This window comes from Phyllostomus discolor, chromosome 4 (genome assembly GCF_004126475.2).
Source record: "Phyllostomus discolor isolate MPI-MPIP mPhyDis1 chromosome 4, mPhyDis1.pri.v3, whole genome shotgun sequence".
Taxonomy (NCBI): Eukaryota; Metazoa; Chordata; class Mammalia; order Chiroptera; family Phyllostomidae; genus Phyllostomus; species Phyllostomus discolor.
This window is the reverse complement of record NC_040906.2, coordinates 112,001,247-112,022,796: the sequence shown is the minus strand read 5'-3', so window position 1 is coordinate 112,022,796 and position 21,550 is coordinate 112,001,247. Positions and strand designations below refer to the sequence as shown.

At 36.6% G+C, this 21,550-nt stretch overlaps 1 protein-coding gene across 1 annotated transcript in view; it reads right to left on the bottom strand.

The window, feature by feature from the left end:
• DNAH8 (dynein axonemal heavy chain 8) overlaps nt 1-21,550 on the bottom strand; it is a 305,262-nt gene that overhangs the window by 240,750 nt on the left and 42,962 nt on the right. Inside the window, exons 14-23 of the mRNA XM_028509424.2 lie at nt 21,450-21,549; nt 20,719-20,838; nt 18,947-19,082; nt 15,806-15,993; nt 10,908-10,988; nt 10,401-10,517; nt 9,489-9,608; nt 5,918-6,050; nt 4,555-4,670; nt 2,485-2,591 (exon numbers count right to left, since the gene is read on the bottom strand). Of these exons, the coding sequence (XP_028365225.2) occupies nt 2,485-2,591; nt 4,555-4,670; nt 5,918-6,050; nt 9,489-9,608; nt 10,401-10,517; nt 10,908-10,988; nt 15,806-15,993; nt 18,947-19,082; nt 20,719-20,838; nt 21,450-21,549 (1,218 nt within the window). The remainder of the gene's footprint in view (nt 1-2,484; nt 2,592-4,554; nt 4,671-5,917; nt 6,051-9,488; nt 9,609-10,400; nt 10,518-10,907; nt 10,989-15,805; nt 15,994-18,946; nt 19,083-20,718; nt 20,839-21,449; nt 21,550) is intronic.

The following is a 21,550-nucleotide window of genomic DNA, read 5'->3' as shown; positions in this document are numbered from 1 at the left end:
GCAAAAAGACCAAATGTGTGACAGAGTAGTTAGGACATAGGGAGGAGAGGACCCAATATTAGAGATAACCACACATCCATTGTGCCCAGGACAGTTCTGGGTTAAGTTCATCCTGACATGTCATCTGAACCATGCACCTCACTAAAAGAGTGTCCTAATTGGAAGGATAAATTATGTGCTCAATCCATTCAATGTTCAGTTACTAGAAGTTCCATAAGAAGAGAATATCCCAAAAGTAATAACTGAAGAGGAAGTAGCTGGGGATTTTCAAGATTAAGGAACACTATATACACTCAATAGAAAGTGTAGTCTGAGAACAAAGCAGGATTAAATAAAGACAACTCCTCACAGGGGAAAAGAACTACAGAACATCAAGGATAAAATACAGTCTTCCCTTAGACTGACTGCAGACTTCTCATCAGTAACAAACATCAGAAAAAAATGAAAAAGTACTTTCAAAGTGCTGGGAGACAAACTAAAAATTTTTATCTAGCCAAACTTGTGATGAAAGTAGGAATGCAAAAAGGGCCTTTTTAGTTAAAATGAAGAATAAGAGAGTGTTCCCCTCATACATCAAAATAAAATGTCACAAATGATTACAACTATATCAAAAAATCACAGTAAATGTAAACAGACTAAGTTCTATTTTTAAAAAAGATTGAGATAATCAGATTGAATAAAAACAAGCATGTATATGATGATTTTAAGAGGAAAAACAAAAACTGCATAGTAAGTTTTAAATGAAGAGACAAAAAAGATACACACAAAAAAAATGCTGGGAAAGTAACATTGATGACAGATTAAAAAAGAACATGATGAATCAGGATTAATATGCATAAAGAGGTTCACCACCTAAAAATAAAAGTAGCAGTTCTCTAAGAAGATCTAATTACTATGACTTTGTATACACCACCTAATGGTATAACTTTAAAATACATAAAACAAGAACTGACTAAAACAGAAGGAAAATTTGACAAGTTTACAGTCACACAGGGAGATTCAGCAATGAAAATCCAAGGAATAAATCTGACAAAAATGTGCAATACTTCTACACTGAAAGTTATAGAACTTCACTGAAAAATATTAAAGGCAAATCCGTGATTCTGGTAATCCATGACTCTGGATGGAAGATTCAATATTGTAAGGAAGCTAACTATCTCCAAATTTTTTACAGATTCACTGTAATCTAAATAATCTTCCCAAAAGAAATAATAATTTTCAACAACTTTTGCTTAATTAACTATGGAAAAAAATATACTGGTTTCCTACCTCACACTAAATACAAAAATCAATACTATGTGGATTAAATCACTAAATCTAAAAGATAAAACTAAAAAATTTTAGAAGACATAATGAAGTAGAAAAATATTTCTTTTAAAAGACATAAGAAAATCACAAATTACTATGAAAAAGATTGATACATGAATATTTTAAAGAACAGATTGACAAAGTTGAATAACTTGAATATTTTAAAACCCAGCAAAGAATAGATACCTTAAAGAGAATGAAAAGATGGCCACAACTGAGAGAAGATATTTGCTATATTATCATCAACGAACTAATATGTTGAGAGAATGAATCCAATCCAATGGATTGGAAAAGGAGGAAGGGAAGAGGCAGAGGAAAAAAATGGGAGGAGGAGCAGAAGACAGGACAGTGAAACATAAGGGAAGGGAAGGAAAACACAAATTTTAAGGAAGAGAAAGCACAAATGCCTCATAAACATAAAAATATGTTCAACCTCATCAATAACCAGAAAAATGATAACTGAAATTCCCATGAGAAGCTATTGCATACCCCCTATGCTGGCAAGACTTTTTAAATTGACAACACCAACTGTGTGCACGGGTGGGGAGCAATGGAACTCTCACACTAGGCACTGCCTGGTAAAGTGAGGCATGCACATACGCTATGGCCCAGCCATTACACTCTTCACAAGTACAGCAGGAGAAAGGTACAAGAATGTTCACAGAGGTTTTATTCAAAATAGTCCAAAACAGGAACAGTCCAAATGACCATCGCCAGTAGAGCAGAAAAACAGATTGTGTATGCTCTAACTATACAGAAGTGAAAATAAGTTATATCAACACAGATTAATCTAAAAAACATAATGCTGAATTCAGTCCAAAACAAGCAAAAGTAAATGATATGTTGATTAGGAATACAAATACATGGTAAACTCTAAGGAAAACCAAGACAATGATAAACATGAAGTTCAGGATAGTAGTTACCTTTGGGTGAGCCAGGAGAGGACCAGTAAGGGGACTGGATGTATTCAGTGTTCTTCATCTTGGCCTGGCTGCTAAGAACTTGGTTGTTCATTTGATCACTGTTCTTGCAATATTACCCTTATGCTTTCATACAGTCTTTTCATGAACACTATATTTTAAATTTGTTAATTTTTAAGTTAATAAAAAGAGGTGCTCCTATTAGCATTATGTTATGACAGTATTACCAGACACATTCAGCATATTTTCAACTTGCCTTGCAACAAATATTCTTCTTTTCATTGTGTCCAAAGATAATCGTGTAGCTTTTTGAAGACTGTCTAGTAATTGGTGAGAAAAGAAAGCATAGACCTCTTTACATTCCTGTAATAAGAAATTATATTACAGTTGGTACAAAAAAATACAAAAACTCTAACACACCCAAAGCAAGAATATTAGAAGTGTCATGTGAAAGATGAAAAATAATGGACTATACAATTTCAATTATATTATAGAAATAAATCTAACCCTAAATTACTTGCTTATTTGTTAAAAGAATAATGAAAAGTTTGCTTTCATAAACACTCTGGAAAACCACAAGGACTTACTGAAAAGCCAAAACTCAAAAGTGGCTTATTCAAAATAATCGTGGTTTGCTCAATACTCAGTAATTCACTCAACAAAACTGAAGCATTTATTAAGTGTGGTGCACTTCTCAATACTTAGAGGTATAGGCATAAAAGGATATGTAGTCACCATCCTTAAAATGTGTAGCATGGTAGGTAAACATATTTTAAAATGTACAACACCAATGTATATGGCACGAAACCTGCACTGTCTTGGGACCATAGTTTGCCCCTCTCTCCAAGCCCCTCTTTGCATGCAGAGAAGTAGCAAGTTTACTGGTCAGAGTGCAGGATAAATATTGAGCCTGGACAGTGGTCTAGGTACCACATCTTGCTTACATATCCAAGGGCCAGTCTCTGCCCATACTATGCCTCTCCAATCCCTGCCCCTCTGTGACTGGGTGGGTGAATTGGGTTGAGCTGGGTTGAGCTGGGTCAGAGGGGGGGCTCAGCAGGTGTGCACAAAGAGAAGTAGCTTTACCAGGCTGAAGCACAGGTGTGACATGATCAGATATTTACATTAGATAGACCATTCTGACAGCAATGTGAAATGTGGATTTGAGAGGCAGAGGCTATTTAGGAGGTGACTGCACTGATGCAGCTCCAGGTAATCCTCCAGTTGGAAAGGATCTGGTAGCACTCAGTCTTGCTCTACAGACCCCAGCCAGAGGTGAAGGGAATGAAACTGGGAGAGAAGTGTTGCTGGCATGCGAATACATTCTGCTCTCTCACGGACTCCTGCCAATTGCTAAGGGCGGTCTGGCGCATTGTTCTAGAAGAAATCCAGAGCTAAAATCTACACTCAGCAGGACAGTGTTTCCCCATCATTTACTGATATCACCCTTGAGCAAGGAGGTGGGAGTATAACAAAGTTGTGCCATTTGTTTCCAAAACTGTACTCTTTCCTTACAGTTTTGTTCCCTTCAACTCTGGCTGGGGTCTGTAGAGCAGGATTGAGTGCTACCAGATCCTTTCCAGTTGGGGGATTACCTGGAACTGCATCAGTGCAGTCTCCTCCTAAATAGTGTATGTTCAAGAGTGTAAAAGAATGCAAAATAGAGAGAGAATGAAGATAAGTATCATGAATTAAAAGAAGACTGACAGGGGCAGGGAAGCAGGAATGAGCACAGATGTGGCAGTGGCACTCAGCAATGATGCATGGCCAGAAGGCTGAGGCAGAAGGAGAAAGAAACCTTCATTTCAACACTTCTCAACACAATGTGAATACCTGCCCACTCAGGGTCTCTCCTGGGGAAGAGTCTACAGGCTATTTGCGGTGCTAATTAAAAATGTGGATCCCTGGGCCCTGACTGAATCAAAATCTAGGCTTGCAATACAGGTAACACTATTAAACACAATAACTGAGAAGAAAGTTCTCCATTGAGTCAAACAGATTGACACTACAATCCCAGAAGAGGCATTTACTGTATAAGAAAACATGGTCAATTACAATAGGAGAAGATAACTATATACATGTAGTTGAAAAATCACATTAAAATTTGATGATGTTGGAGAAAACTGTAATGATTACCATATTTTTCCAGGTTCTACAGTGCAGAATTGGAAATTATATTTTCTGGATTTTGTTATAAATCCAAATTAGTTGTATATCGACATAGAATGGCTGTAGAACCTCCTGAACAAAGCACCATTCAGGGTCATCTACAATCCAACAGGGCATAATCCTGTGAAGTACAGTAAGGTTGTATCACAATAAATACCTTTTTAAATTCATCTTCTTTATCATTGACAGCCACCTCAGTCACAACACTAGTCTCATAATCAGGGTTTTCACCATCTTCTGCTTCACTTCCAAAAACAACATGTTTCCTCTGCTCTATAGATAAAAGACAAAAAATATGTAACATTTAATGCTAAGCATTTGATTTACTATATATGGCCTAAACTTCTTTTAAAACTCTTTCTTAAAATGTTCTTAATTTAAAAACTTAAAATTCATTTCTGTAGGAATCATTCTTGAATGCAACTTAAATCACCCATCTCAATAGAATCGTTATTCCACTGAGAAATATACTCTTTAAATACACGTTTAGTATCTAGAATTAAGAAATACATAAGGAGGGTTTTACATACTATCTTTGTAAAATATTTATTTACTTTTTGAGTTTTATAATTTAATGAATGGATATTTTTGTGTTTTGACACTTCAGAGAAAAACTAATTAAACAAAGGGGGAAAGCTCTAAGCTAAAGAAGACATGGTATGGCTAGTTGTTTAAGCTCAGAGTTTCTCATCATTAGCACTATGGACAGTCTGGTTGTTGGGGGCTGTCCTGAGCATTTAGGATGTTCAGCAGCATCTTGGTCTCTACCCACTAGAAGCCAGTAGCACCTCCCCTTGCTGTGTGACAACCAAAAATGTCTCCAGGCCTTTTAGAAGGCTGTATGTGTGTGTGTGTATGTGAGTGAGAGAGAGAGAGAGAGAGAGAGAGAGAACAAGAACATAGCAGACCTGAGGCTGCTATCCATGGAAAGGCCTGCTTACAAGGTTGGTCCTTGGTTGGCATTTGGGAACTTGGATTTCAGAAGGGTTCCCACCATTTCTAACTAAGCAATTTGCAACCTTTTTCATTTCATGGTTCACATAAACTAATTACTTAAATTTTGTGGCACACCAGAAAATATGTATTTTGCTGACCTAACCAAAAATATGTATAATTTTGATTCATTCATACTGATGGCTATTATTATATTGGCTGTTGCTATTTTTTTTGACAACCTAAGTGAAAGAGGACAGAGCCCCTGACTAAATAGTGGGTGTGCATGGTTGGGTGAAAATGGAGACAATAGTACTTGAACAACAATAAAAATAAAATAAAAATAAATAGCCAAGTATTGCATGTTTTAAAGACTGTGGCCACTGGTTGAAAATCGCTGCTCTAACTAATACAAAGGGTTCACTGTGCCTGTCTGAACAGTTCATGCAAACAGTGTGGTTATGCTGAACACCTGCTCTGCTTTCCTTCTAGGAGTCTGGAATTTGGGTACCTGCTAAGCAGAAGGTGTCTACTTGCAAACATATCTGTAACTATCATGATTCAAACATTATAGCTAGTGAAATTACCTGGTGCCTGCTTTTTTTTCCCACTGTACTTAACTTCATAAATACTTTCAAATATTGATATAAGTTCTCTGACAGCCTCCTCCACATGCTTACTTTTGTGGTTTAGAATCTCAGCCCATTCTTTTGTATATGTCTATTAAATAGAGAAATGACTTATTAATTTCCATATGATTTAAAAATACTGTGAAAATTATTAATAAATCTATAATTAACACTACTTGAAAATAACTAGAGACAGTTGCCAATAGCATAATGTTTCATATCCAAAACTGTCAGTGACTGAAGACACAGCTGCTAAGGCCCACGTCAAGAACAGGAGAAAGAAGAAAAATTCAGTTTTTTACTATTATCTGATTCAATCACACACAGACATCTACATTCACATTTATATGATGGGAAAAAAAGGCTAAAGAAGCAAAGAGATGAGAATGTTAAACATTTAAAATAAGAAATGGTTTACAAAAAGACAATCCAAAGTGTTACTGAGATTCAAATGAGATGAGACTTTTAAGTGAGCATGGTGTTGGATTCCAGGCATCAAAATTTAAGAGCTTTGTGTGTATTAATTAATTTATTACATGACAACCTCTTGGGATAGGTAATATTATTGTCCTCATTTCACAGCTGAGAAAATTGAGGCTCAGGAAGAATAAGAAATTTGACCAAAGTCACACAGTAGGTGGTTAAAATAGAGTCTTGACACCAGCTTTGACTGATTCTAAAAGCCTGTGCTATGCCTTTCTAAATCTTTTTTAATGCTCAGAAGAGGAGGCTTTAGGAAGTTGAGAACTAGCTAAATTTAAAAAAGAAAACAGGTACATAAAGTGAACAGGCCTGTTGACATACCCACAACATCCATACATTTTAGAAAAGAGAAAAGCAAATGGGAGCAGCCAACTTGGGCCTTCCAAACCACCTCTGCGAAGGAACAGAAGCCTATCTATGCAAACTTCTCCCAACAAGCCTTATGAGGTCCACATTCTCCGTGCTGCCCTCATGTTCCTTTCTTGGCTACTTGACTGAGGGAGATACTTCTAAGTTTGTTGCTTCCATTTATACAACCTCATCTGTATCTAAACCCATCCTCATCTTTTGCCAGTTTCATGGGAAATGGTTTCATCTCCTCCTCCCCAAAGACATTCTCTGATACTTTGAACACCCACCAACTCTTCTGACTCTGCTCCATCATTCCCTCCTTCTGTTTTGCCTAATTAGTCAACACAGTGTTAAACATTGCAATGATAATGGCTAAGAACCACTTCAGTCTAGCAGAAAAAAGGAGTTTTAAGCAAGTAGATACTTCCAGATAATCCTGGCAGATTGACCACATGTAAACACACATTTACATGATCCCTTGTTTGCTTTGAAATCCCCTAAGAACCATACACTACAAATTAAACATGACAGACTGAAGACACATGTTTACTTGGGCAATCCTCTGATACCTCCAGATATCTCAAACACGCACACACACACACACACGCACACACACACACACACAGAGAAGTCTTTTTAAAACAATGTGCCCACAAGAATAAATGAGATGATGCCACATAAATTCTTCTGTATGTTTCCAACACTATATAATAATAAAGTTAACAGAATTTGACAACTGGTGCTGGGACAACTGAATATCTACTTGCTAGGGAATGAAATTGAATCCTTCTCTTATACTATATACAAAAATTAACTCACAATGAATCACAGACCTAAATGCAAGAGCTAAAACAATAAAACTCAAAAAGTGATAATCATAGAGCTTCCTAATCTTGGATTAGACAAAGTTTTCTTAGCTATGACACCAAAAACAAAGCAACAAAAGAAAAATAAGATAAATTGGATATCATCACAATTTAAGAACTTTTGGAGTTTGTAAGACAATATCAATAAGGTGAAAAGACAACCCACAGAATGGAAGAAAAAATGCAAATCATATATCTGATAAAGGACTAGAATCTAGAACATATAAAGAATAATTACAAGTCAAAAAATAGACATTTCTGAAGGGAAGTATACCATAGGTTAATAAGCACATGACAAGAGATTCAACATCACTAATCATTAGGGAAATGAAAATCAGCACCTCAGTAAGGTACACTTCACAGCCACCAGGATGGCAATAATAGTAAGTGTTGACAAGAGATGGAGAAACTGGAACTTTGTATAAGGCTAGTGGGAATGTAAAATAACACAGCTGCTTTGGAACATAGTCTGACAGCTCTTCAAAAGGTTAAAAGTGGACCTGGCTGGTGTGGCTCAGTGGATTGAGTGCCTGTCTGCAAACCAAAGGGTCTCCAGTTTGATTCCTGGTCAGGGCACAGGCCTGCGTTTCGGGTCAGGTTCCCAGTGAGGGGTGTGCAAGACACAACTGGTCGATGTTTCTCCCCCTCTCTTTCTCCCTTCCTTCCCTCTCTCTAAGAATAAATAAATGAAATCTTCAAAAAAATATAAAAGTTGGAGTTTCAAATCATCTTTTTAAAAAAGGTTAAAAGTGGAGTTAACGTACAACCTAGTAATCCCACTCCTAGGTATATACCCATGAAAAATGATCATGTATCCTCACAGAAACTTGTATACTATGTTCACAGCAGCATAACTTGTAATGGCCAAAAAAACTTAAAAGGTAAAATCATTTCAAATTTGCAAACTCTTAGAACAAAATGTTAAAATGGGGCATTCAGCACTGTGTCCATTACAGTCAAGGCTCCAATGCTGAGAACAAATGATTTTAAGATCCTTCACATTATGAAAAACAGCTCTTGAAAGGTAGCAGAGAAGGCAGGCAAACTTCAGCCCATTGTCCACCCTGAGGTTATAGAAGGCAAGCCTGATCATTGCTAGACTTGGAGAAATACGTGTAGGGAAGTTTAAAAAAAACTACTCATAAAACAACTAATACTAATACTAATACTAATACTAATACTAATACTACTACTAATAATAATAAACTACTCAGAGACCCTGATCCCTGTCCTCTAGAATCTGGGGACACAGGGCAGTGCTGGCCCATACCTAAGTAGTCCTGAGGCAAGAGGCTGACTGGGTATCCCAAGCCCTGAAGGCAAGAAGAGGTGCTCTGGAAAGAAATTTCTTTTTCATAGAAAGAGGGGCAAAGGTAACTATTTTTCAAAGGCTAACTGGGCCCCTTGTGATGGAGCCACCCGTGGTTGTCTTGAAAAGACAATAGCAAGGTGACTCAAACCAGCAGGGTGGGTGTAGCTGAAAGGAGTCCTGATGGCTCCCAAATGTCTGGGTGACTGAAAGGGAAAGTCTGTGGTAGTTAAAGCCATGACAATGGATGATATTGTCCCGGGGGCCTGCACAGAGGAAGAAGAGCAGTGAAGCACTGATGGAACCCAGCACAAAGTTGGGACATTAGTAGAATAATGTCTAGTGTGTGGCCACTGGCGGGAGCTGTTGAAGCCTGTACATCTTTGGAGCTGAGGATGTTCCAAAACAGCTATGATATCTAAATGCAACTCACACAGATTTCTAGAGTGTAACTTTATATTTTAGGTTTATGATTAAAATGAGCATTTTTATGATTAAAATAAAATACATAAATGCATACCTCATTGAGTGTCAACATGTCTTCTACTTTGGTAGCACCACTTTCAGGCAGAGAAATTAACACAGTTTTGGCTATCTCCTTTAGAACTGTATCAATATGCATCTCACATAAGTCACTGATCTACCAACAAGAAAAAAATGTGGAAGAAAATTTTTCTTTCATCCAAAATGTATTTGATTTATAAACTAATTTAGAGGGCTATATCTGGAAACTTGCCTCCAGAGCCCAGCATAATTTGGTGGAAATTTTAGAAGTATATCTGCAAAGAATGCTTGACATGGAACTAAAGTTTTATTGAGAAGTAATGTGTACCATATATATTCTCTTTTAAATCCTCATTTGAGCCCATGAACCGTCACTATCCCAGTTTTACAGTGAAAGAAAGCAACGCTCAGAGATGTACGGTAACCTGGGGAGAAACACATGCCTAATGAAAGGCAGAGAATCCTCCTGAGATAAATCTAACTCCCGAGCCTCTAAGTTCTGACAGTTACACCACGCTGCTGCCACTGACAGACTAGCACATCCAAAATGATACGCGTGTTCTATGTAGCAAACATGGCATAAATCAACAGACAGGCGCCAACTAGATGGCTGCCTCATTTAATATTAGATGCAGGGGTATTTGGGCACTCTGTCCTGCCATTTTCCACCATCTCTAATTATCCCATTGTGGAAAATATACTGTGGAGTTGACACATCATTTTAACATATCAAAGGCAAGGTAATTCAGAAACAACAGGTAATCCTAAATGAAAGGGGCTCAAAGTAGTTAAAGAAATATAAAGCATTATTTTTTTTTAACTTAATGGATTCCTTTTAGTAAAAAGTCAGAGCTTTCAAAGGTCATCAAACTATTACTCATGTGTGAGTATCCATGTAGGTAGTTTTTTTAATATTTATCTATTTTACCTTCTTTAAAAGTTGATTGAACATATCCAAAACTGAGTCAACTTCTTGAAAGAAGCTTTCTAGTGTTAAAGATGACCATGTTAATATTGTGAGCCCTTGTCTCAACACAGATTCCACCTAGAAAAAGAAACACAAAGTTTCCATTATTAACATAAGCATCTGTATTTATTAAAAAGACTTTCTTTTATTGCTTGGAAATATTATGTGTAATATTTCCTTAATCATATTTCTCCCCCATTATACATAGCAAAGGTGACTTTTTGTTTTTTATTAATCAGCTTTGGCCACCTGGGAAGCAATCGTGGTTTCTTAGAAAGTACTAATTATTTAGATTTAGTTGTTTTGCAAAGGCAACAAAACTTAGATGAGAAACCATTCTGTAGGAATAATAGAGCTATAAAGTTGAACTAGAAAGATAGAGGGTCTAGGTAAAAAACAGATGTTCTAAAATCCATAATCTAACTTTAAATGGCAAGAAAATCAGTGTAAACCTTCAGCATTACCAACCTTTTTCATTTTAGGTGTCATGAGATTGACAAAGACAGAAGGCACTTCCTGACATAACTCATCATAGTACTGCAGAAGATCCTGTCAAAAGTCAAAATGGCGTGTTTTACTTTAACTTATTTTAAAACAACAGACATATTTTGATCCAGACCAGCAAGGTTTCATAACACCCATTTCCTCACAATCCTGCCAGATGGAGGGTGCTCGTTTCAACTTGTACTAATTTACTGTACTTTTTCCTCATTTGTAAAGTGCCTGTCCATCCCCTTCAAGCAGTGAGTCAATAGGGCTTTCCAGAGTTGCATTTTTCATATTCATTATTTAATTGTCTTTATAGATTTATGCTATTTTAAATAGCTTGGATAATTATCTTTTCATGATGTCTGTCATTACACATTTTTCTCTTCCTGTTGCTTGTCCTTTGACACAGTAAAGCATACATACCACTGATGCCACACTTGTTTTCTAGAATCAAAATCAATGTCCACACAATCAGAATTAATGTTTTGCTGTTTTCTTGTATATATCTTTCAGAGATGAACCATAACAATCAATTTTTGTCCATTTTGTAATTTATTGCACTGTGCAATGGGAGATATGCGTTCAAGTTAATTTTCCATCAAAGTAATAACGTTACATTGTTTCAAATGTTTACTTACTAGTTTTAGAAGTTATTAATTCCTTCCCTGCTTTTTTCTTCACTTGTAGTTGAACTTTTAAGTATACTTGACACTTGGCAAAGGACTTTGACTGTCCTGATATCATTTGATACTAACTAAATCCTGAAGGACATAATGCAGGTGATAGTATCCTCAATTTACAGCAGTCAATTCTCCAAAGCCACAACTAACCAATAAAAAACCTAGGGATTTTTATGTTGAAGATAAAGTTTGCACAATGCCAACACACCTCTCGGGTTTGTTTGTTTTTTTATAGCAATTAAGTACTATTTTGATACCAGCTAAACTTATTAAACTCTTAGGAGAAAGCATGTGCATAAATCTTCATGACTTGCATTAGGTAAAGATTTCTTAGCCTAACACTAAAAACACAAGAGACAAGAGAAAAAGTAATAAACTGAACTTCACCAAAATTAAAAATATGCTTCAAAGGACACTACCAAGAAAATGAAAAGAAACCCCACAGAATAGGAGAAAATATTTTCAAATCATTTATCTGATAAGGTATTTGTATCTAGAATATGAGGTCTGTCCACAAGGTATCCAGCCATGTAACATGAAAAACAGAGACATTTATTGAAGAAGACACAAGATACAAGAAACATTGTACTTAGGACAATGATGCCTCAGTCTCTTTCAAAGTAGGCATCTTGGGACCTCACACAGTTCTCCCAATCTCCATCAGCTGGCACATTTTATTTTCCTGAATCTCAAGAGTCTGAAATCTCTTGCCTTTCAAAGATGATTTTAGTTTTGGGAAAAGCAAGAAGTCGCAGGGCACAAAATCCGGGCTGTAGGGGGCTGAGCCACCTAGGTGGTTTGATGTTTTGCAAAAAAAACTCTGCATGAAATGTGACACATGAGCAGGCATGCTGTCGTGATGAAGCTGCCAATCACCAGCTGCCCATAGCTACAGCCTTCTGAATCACCGGAATAGTTTTCATCAAGGAATGTTCAAGCTTAATGCAATATGGGATGCAGATCTGTTGCTCCACTCACTCAGCCATTTTGAATGCACAGCCACACAGTACACATGCTCACTCAGCGACATCTACCTCCCCCATCGACTAGTCCAGTGAAGTCAGTGAAGTCATCTTTGTTCACGCATGTGTATTCCAGTCCACTTTCCTTGGTTGCCAGGTTATATTCATGTCTCACAAACCATTCTTGTTATATTAATGATGGCTGGACTTTTTCTGGACAGACCTCGCTTTTAACTCAGTAATAAAAAGGCAAATTAATTCAGTTTAGACATGGACAAAGGATTTGAATAGAAATTCCTCCAAAGATCTACAAATGAACTAGATGCATGTGAAAAGATGCTCAACATGAAAAGATGCAAATCAAAACCGCAGTGACACACTACTTTACATCTAAATGACGCTCAAATGAAAAAGATAGTAAAAAGTTTTGACAAGGATGTGGACAAATTGAAACCCTCATGCACTACAAAATAATGTAGTCTCTTTGAAAAAAGTGTGTCAGTTAGTAACAATGTTAAACATAGAGTTACCAAGTTACTGAAACCCAGCAATTTCACTACTAGGTATCCCCACTAGAGCAGTGATTTTCAACCAGTGTGCCTCAAGAATTTTTAAAACATGCAATGCTTGACTATTTAGTCAGGGGCACTAACCTCTTTTCCCTTAGATTGTTGAATAAAAAAAAAATGACAACGGCCAACAAAACAATAGCCACCTAGTGTGAATGAATCCAAATTACACATATTTTTTGTCAGATAGGCAAAAAATACATTTTTTGGTGTGCTGCAGAATTTTTGTAATTAGTTTATGTGTGCCATTGAATGAAAAGGGTTGAAAATGTCTTCCCTAGAGAATAAAAACATGCATCTCCCCCCAAAACTTGTATACAAACATTCACAGCATTATTAATAATAGCCAAAAACTGAAAACAATCCAAGCATCCACCAACTGATGAATGGATAACTGAAATGTGGTATAACTATACAATGGAATCTTATTTGACCATAAAAAGAAATAAAGTACTCATACATGGAACAATATAAACTTTGAAAACATCATGCTAGATTAAAGAAGCCAGCCTCAAATGTCCAAACTAGGCAAACCTATAGAGATAAAAAGTAGATTTAGTAGTTGCCAGGGGAAGGTGTATCTTATTAGTATCCTTAGGATTAAACATATTATAAAATAGAATGCACTTAACCTATAAAATTATAATATCAAGAATATGTGTTAAAAATTGTTATGCATCATTGTCACTATCTAGAAGTCTAAACCTGATTTGTAATAATCTTTTCACTTTCTGTGTTCCAACTCCAAATCCTTCCTTTTGTTTGCATTGTCAGTATTTTAATTCTATCAAGAATCAACAATGATACAAAATAGAGGGCCCAGAAATAAACCCACACATATATGGTTAATTAATTTACAAAGGAACAAGAATATACACAGGAGCCAGAAACATATAATAGGAAAGGATGGTCTCTTCAATAACTGGTGTTGGAAAAACCGGACAGTCAGATGCAAAAGAATGAAACTGGACACCTATCTTATACCATACATAAAAATCAACTCAAAATACATTAAAGAGTTACATTTAAGGCCTGAAACTATAAAACTCCTAGAATAAAACATAGGAAGTAAGTTCCTTGACGTGAGTCTTAGCAATGATTTTTTTTTATTTAACACCAAAAAGCATAAGCAACAAAAGCAAAAATAAGTAAGTAGAAACTACATCAAACTAAAAAGCTTCTGCAGCAAAAGAAATCATCAACAAAGTGAAAAGGCAACCCATGAAATGGAAAAATATATTTGCAAATCATATATATGATAAGGGGTTATCCAAAATATAACCCCAAGGGGATATCCAAAACATATAAAGAACTCACAAATTCGAAAGCAAAAAATAAAAATAAAAATTCATTTAAAACATGAGCAGAGGAACATTTTTCCAAAGATGACATACAAAAAGCCAATAGGTACATGAAAAGGTGCTCACATCACAAATCATCAGGGAAAGGCAAATCAAGATCACAATGAAATACAGATTACAGCATAGGGAATATATTCAATAATACTGAGCTAAATGTGTATGGGGCCAAGTGGGTACTTGAAGACAGAATGAGGGACAGTGAACCACTCTGTAAAGTCAATTATTTTCTAAGCACTTTGCTGTATATCTGAAATTAATACAGAATAATATTAAATTATTTTAATTTTAACTATTTTTTTTAAAAAGATAAAAAATGAGTGTTGGGAAGGAGGCAGAGAAGAAGGAACCCTGGGAATGTTAATTAGTGCAGTCACTATGGAAAACAGTATGGAGGTTCCTGAAAAATTAAAAATAGAACTGTCCTAAGATCCAGCAAATCCTGCTTTTGTACATATATCCACTGGGAATAAAACCAAGATCTCAAAGACATATCTGTCCTCCCATGTTCACTGCAGTATTGGTCACAATAGCTAAGATAGGGAAACACCCAGTGTCTGCCAAAGGATGAAAAAATAAAGAAGATGTAAGATATATATATATTATATATATATATAAGATATATATATTATATATATATCTTATATATATATCTTTATATCTTTGCTTATATAATGGATATCATTCAACCATGAGAAAAAGGACATCCTGCCATTTGGCACAAGATGGATGGACCTAGGCCTCACGCTAAATGAAATAAGTCAGACACAGAAATACAAATACTGTATGACATCACTTATATGTGGAATATAAATAAGCCAAACTTGTAAAAGCAGAAAGTAGGTAAGTCATTGCCAGGGTCTGGGGAGAGGATGGTGAAAGGATACAAGCTTTCAGCTACAAGACAAATAAGGTCTGACGATCTACTGTGTAACATGGTGACTGTAGCTGATAATACTGTATCATATCATTGAAATTTGCTTAGAGAGAACTTAAATGTTCTCCCCACCCCCCCCCCCAAAAAACACTGTGTGTGTGTGTGTGTTGTGTATGAGATGAATGTGTTAATTAATTAAATGGAAGGAATCTTTTCCCAATGTATATGTATATCAAACCATCACAATGTATACTTTAAATATCTTACAATTTTATTTGTCAATTATACCTCAATAAAGATGAAAAATATAAAGAATCAACATAGAAACAAACTTCCCCTCAAAGCCATGTCAGCACAACTACAATGATACATTATTTCCAAAAAGAAAAAGGACTACTTCAAAAATTATTAGAAAACATAAATTATCTTACCTGCAAATGCAATTTGTCTGCTTTCAATTTGTTTTCCAATTTTAGCAATCTCTTTGCCTGTTCTGGTACATCCAGCTTCATTTTTATCATGCACTTAGTTTCCCGAACAACTTCCAGAATTTTGGGATCAAAATTAACCAGCAACTTCCCTGATTCTGGATGTCGCACAAAAAGTGTCGCTTGTAAAGCTATAAATAAACAATTCTTGACTTTAGTAATTTGGGATTTCTTTTCTGTTTCCAGCTCTGTTTCACTTGCCTCTCTTCCGCACTGGACTACTGACTTCTTTAGAGCAGAACAATAGCTTTGGATATCCCAGGTTCCAAGGCCCAGCACCTGACACACAGTCGGTGCTCAAGACTTAGATAAATAAATGTAGTGTCTATAAGGTCATAAAATCAGATCAAGAGAGATAAAAATGGGCCAAGAATGGACAGCCCTTGTGCTGTGGGCTACCATAATTTTCTGAGTGGGACTAAGTGACCTGTGATACAACGTCAGTTTTTTTTCGTAGATGGTGATTTAACCCCTAGGAGAGAACTGGAAGATGTGCACAAATACAAAAATATGACCTGCCTCATAGATGTCAAACCCTTTTCCATGCCTAACCCCAAACTGGCTTCTTAAAGGACGTTTATCTGAATGAAATATCCATCTTGAATTTTTGATAACTAGGCTCATTACTAGTAAAAAAAATTATTAAACATCATTGCATCATTGTGAACTCCTAGAAGTTACAAAAAACATTTTACACTACATCTGAACTACTTACTACATAAATATCACTCATATAAATAGGCATTTTAAGGTGTGCTTTTTATTATGAATCCCTGTGGTTCATGCTGAGAAGCCTCCAATTATCTGTTATTGTAGCATGATAACAAATAATAACAACATACCTATAAACAAGTATGTGCTAGCCTGGATTATAGCTCATATGAACAAACACTACTAACTTGAGAATGTCCCATGTATCCTCCAAGCCTCACGCTACTGCACAGAATGTGGCTGCATCAAATATCTAGTTAAATAAAGTAGTCTGTATATCCCCTTGAAGTCAGTGGACTTTTACTCATCACATAAAATTAATCTTGATATGGTTCTTAATGATGCTAGTTTCATGAGAATTTCGACTAAAAATTTTATCCAGTTCATTTGGAATCTTTTAAAAATGGGGCTAGAAATCATTTATCCTTCCAAGTAACATCCAAATTAACCTTTGAACATTCATGTAATAAAATCTGTCTTCCTTAAGGCTATACTAAGCTTTCTTGAAAGGACAAAATGGTCAGCAAGACCATTAACAGTAATGACAGCCAGTAAGTCCTCTCCAGGATGGAGTGAACATTCATCCCACGTGAATCATTATCAGAGAAACATTACAGAGAAACCAGCTTGAAAAGCTTGATATTAGGTCTCCAATTATTATTCTGTGTTCCTTTATAGTTAAATATCAGCACATCACTGTAACAAGAAGCCTTCCACAGCAATTCATGCCCATTAGCCTGTGTTCACATGAAGGCAGATTTGAATCCCCACCCTGACACTTCCAAGCTGTGTGATCTTGAGCAAGTCATTTAACTGGTTACTCAGTGCCTCAGTTTCCTCATCTGTAAGATGAGGATAATGTTTTCTCATAGGGTTGCCATGAGGATTAAAGGCAGTTCTATATGTAAAGTACTTAGACAAAGACTGGTACATGGTAAGCAGTATATAAATGTTAGCTATGACTATTATTTAAAGGCTACAGAGACAAAATCAACATAGAGAGTGTCCTTGGAATGTGTAGGCATTGGAACAGATCCACGAAGCAATAAGAGTCCTGGGAAAGAATTATAGTATGCGGAGGACTCTAGAGAAGAAGGATATTATTTTCTGCCAGGAAGAATAAGGAAGGGCTTTATGGAACAGCTGACTGTTGAACTTGTCTTAGCACATGAACAGAGGAGAGAAAGAACTAGCAGGACAAAAGAAAGTAGGAAAGTGCAGGGTATTGCAGAAGCTATATAGTACATGCTCCATGCTTCGATTGTTCAAAATTCTCTTTTGCCTTTCTCCATAATGTGAATTTTAAGCTTCCTTCATGAGAATTTTAAGCTCCTCTGAGAGTGCTACTCCACTGGCAGGCTTTCATTCAGATCCATAGGGTCCTGTCATTTGCATTTCCCAGAACTAGCTGGCCTGACAGAGCAACCCATTAAGGATTTCAGTGAGGTGCCAGTTGGGGAAGACACCCTGAGGGGCTGGGACCTTGTCCTCCAGGACACAGGTGTACAGGGAAACAACAGCCTGTGTGTATGCTGTGTCCTCAACAGCTAAAATATGTGGGTCTGGAACCAAAAGGCAGAAATAAGAGTGGCCCGTCTCACTGTCTCTCCTACACTTCCTGTGCCTGCAATCTGTGCTCCATGGAAGTGGAGATCCCAGGGTGGGAGGAAGAAACTTTTCTACCAGAAGACACAGTCAGAGTTCCACCAAGGTGTGGATAAGAGCTTAAGGTTGGGGTGAGACAAAGCACGGCCAATGACTGAACCCACATGATAACAACACCCCAGATGACGCCAGCACAGATGAGTGATTGTTTAGAACCATCCATCTTCTGCCTCACATTGAACTCTGTCCAATGCCTTAGCACCCTCAGAGGTACTTGGATGCAGCCCCAATATTCTTAATTTACTGGAGCTCAAAATTGAAGCTAATTGTTATAGAAAAAGGAGAGAGGATAGAGGAAGAGAAAGGTGAAAAGGAAAAAGGGAGGGAGGAGGGGAAGAAGGAGATAAGAAAGCTGCAATTCTTTCTCCCCTGATTGGGACTGAGATTTGAATCCATAACAAGATAAAACTAAATATGAAAACTTTCCTAAATTTATGGAGAAATATCTATAAAGAGTCTTGATATTTACTTTTAAATACTGTTTTTCAGGGGAAGTCATAATCTAAGTATATCAATTTTAAGGTCATGACAATTTTTACTCATAAAATCAGATTATTTACTATAAAGAAATAATGGTATCATCCCCAAGCCTAAATTTAATCATTGTAAGATCACATAAAAGGGATGTAAAGCTTCCCCAGAACCATGAACTCATTCAGAATCACTTGACCCCCCCTCTGCAGCATCACTGCACAGCCCCATACACACCATACTGCAACTGCGAGATCTCTCGGACCCAGGCTGTGTGATAGACCACCTCAAATTCCACCAGGACATAGGAAATTTTGTTATACTGACGAATGACAGCTTTACCTTCTGTACTTGACAAAATTTCTGAGTTTTTCTGTTTTTCAAGGAAAAAAGAAAGCTTTATTTTAAAATAAGTCAGACAGTGAAAGACAAATACAGTATGATCTCACCTATGAGTGGAACCTAATCAATAAAACAAACAAGCAAAAAATATATAACCAGAGACATTGACATAAAGAACAAACTGACAGTAACCAGAGGGGAAGGAGGAGAGTGATAATGGGGGGAAATAGGGAAGCTGTCATTAAAGAACAAATATAAAGGACACAGGGACAAAGCCAAAGTGGGAAGGATCGAGAGTGGGAGGCAGGGATGGGTTGGGCTGGGGGGAGTGGTGGAGGGAAAATGGAGACAACCGTACAGGAACAACAATAAAAAAAAGATGCTGCTTGTTTTCATTCAAATCATAAAGCTCTTTGGATATAAAATGGCATCAAATAAGTATGCTACCCATTTAGATTTTCATCAAAGTAGAACAGAGATGAGGAAGGCTATACAAGCTAGAGATGGAAGTAGGGAAATATTACCAGTAGAAAGGAAAAACTAGAAAAGAAAATAAAAGATTTAAAAAGAAAGGTCTCTAGCCCTGCAGGCAGCCCAGGCACTGAGAGCCTCTCCTTCCAACTCTCCGTTCCCTCCCCACTTTTCTAGACAAGATACAATGGACTGACTTTCCTTGCACTATGGATACCAGAGCAAATTCCTAAATTCCAGCACCAAAAACAGTAACCCTATATCAAAGGAAAAAAAGCAAATTTTTAAATGTAAATGACTGGAAGTTTTATTTTTTGAATTACATGTGTCAAAAACAGGGCAGTCTTTGCTCTGCCACTATCGAGTCAATCAGCAGTCGAGCCTCCAGCCCAGACTCGTGTGCGAGGCCAGTGTTTTAATGATTTTTAATTTTGAGAACAGTAAAATAAATGATAGTAGCTAAACAGAAACAATAAAACTTAATATTTAATAATTCTTAAGTAATAATGTTACTTGCAAGACTATTGTTTGGTAGTATTTTGTTCTGAATTTAGGCATAAGACACAAAACTAAGCCACCCGTCTATACTCTGTTACCCTGTCTCTTTAAAAACCAAAGCAAACAAACAAACAAACAAACAAAAACCCCAAAACAAAGAGCAGACAAACTGGCAATTTCAGAATGTTAACAGGGCCTAAGAGTATCCTGATGTTTTTCGGAAATCTAATACAGATCTTAAGGACACAGAGAATTAATGTACTTTATTATTTCCTGCTCTAAGTCTCAGGTCTTCATATAGGAATAGACTGAGCATGTCTTCACCTTTACTAATACACAGCAGTGACCCAGCTGTCCACACATAGAAGTAAGCTCAGCACTTGGCCTGTACTTTATTGTCTTCAAAACAATTTTTAAAAGGCTTTATAAAGTGTCCTGTATTAAAAGTCATAAAGTTTAAGATTAACCCCCTTAGAGATAACTGTAATTAAATGGGCTTATCTACCAAACACAAAAGAATTGACTTAGTGTCTCTCAAGCATATTTATAAACTGAGCATGTTTATAAACTAAATTTTCTTCACCTAGTAAAATAATTAGCTCTAAGTACTTTCTTAGACATAAATATTATAGAATAAAATGCTTCTTGTGTTAAAAATCACTATAACCCACATACCACAACGTGAACCATTGGCTTACAAAGAAATAGTTGATGGGCTCACTTATCCGGCGATAGAGCTGCCTCACCCAAAGTATTTTTCCTGCTATTGGGGGCATGTTGCGAGCCAGAGGAGGATCATCTTTTTGAGAATGATAAAGCTGTAATTAAAGATCTGGTATTAATGTTTGAAATTGAATATGATGAAAAAGGCAAAAAATATAAAGCTATATTTGTACTGATGTTTTACCATTATTCTCATGTTTTATACCAAGGAAATAGCTAATACATATAACCCCTTAGTGCACTTCAGAGATTAATAACCTGAGGTTTGGAAATTATGATATTTATAATATATGGCACTTAATTCTCTCTTAACCCTTATTTCCCATTTCATGTAGAGTTTTTTCTGCCTTTTATCTCGATTTTTAAGGAGGCATTCAAAAGGAGGAACACACTGCTTCATTACATCTGTCACAATAGTCTCTGGAGCCCATATCTCTACACACAAAAACACTAGCTGTAAAGGGCTTTCCTATGCACCATGAATGCTGTCGCGCAGACAGTCCTCAGGAGCACAGGGCTGTGCATCCGGCTGACCAGTGACAGACACTGCCAGCATCTGCCCACACAGACAGGGGAGCATCAGAGAAACAGAGCAGTGAAGGGATTGCTCCTGGAAAGCTTGGCACAAAATAACAATGGCAAGTACTTTTGGAATACTTCTGTGTTTTTACAAAAGTACCATTCTACTTATAAAAATGATACTAGCCTTCTTAATAGCTTCGAGTTCAGCCACGTAACACTGAAGAATACGCTCAACTGTGTGATTTATTTCTAACTGAAGACAGGGGATGTTCAGCTTCTGGAATC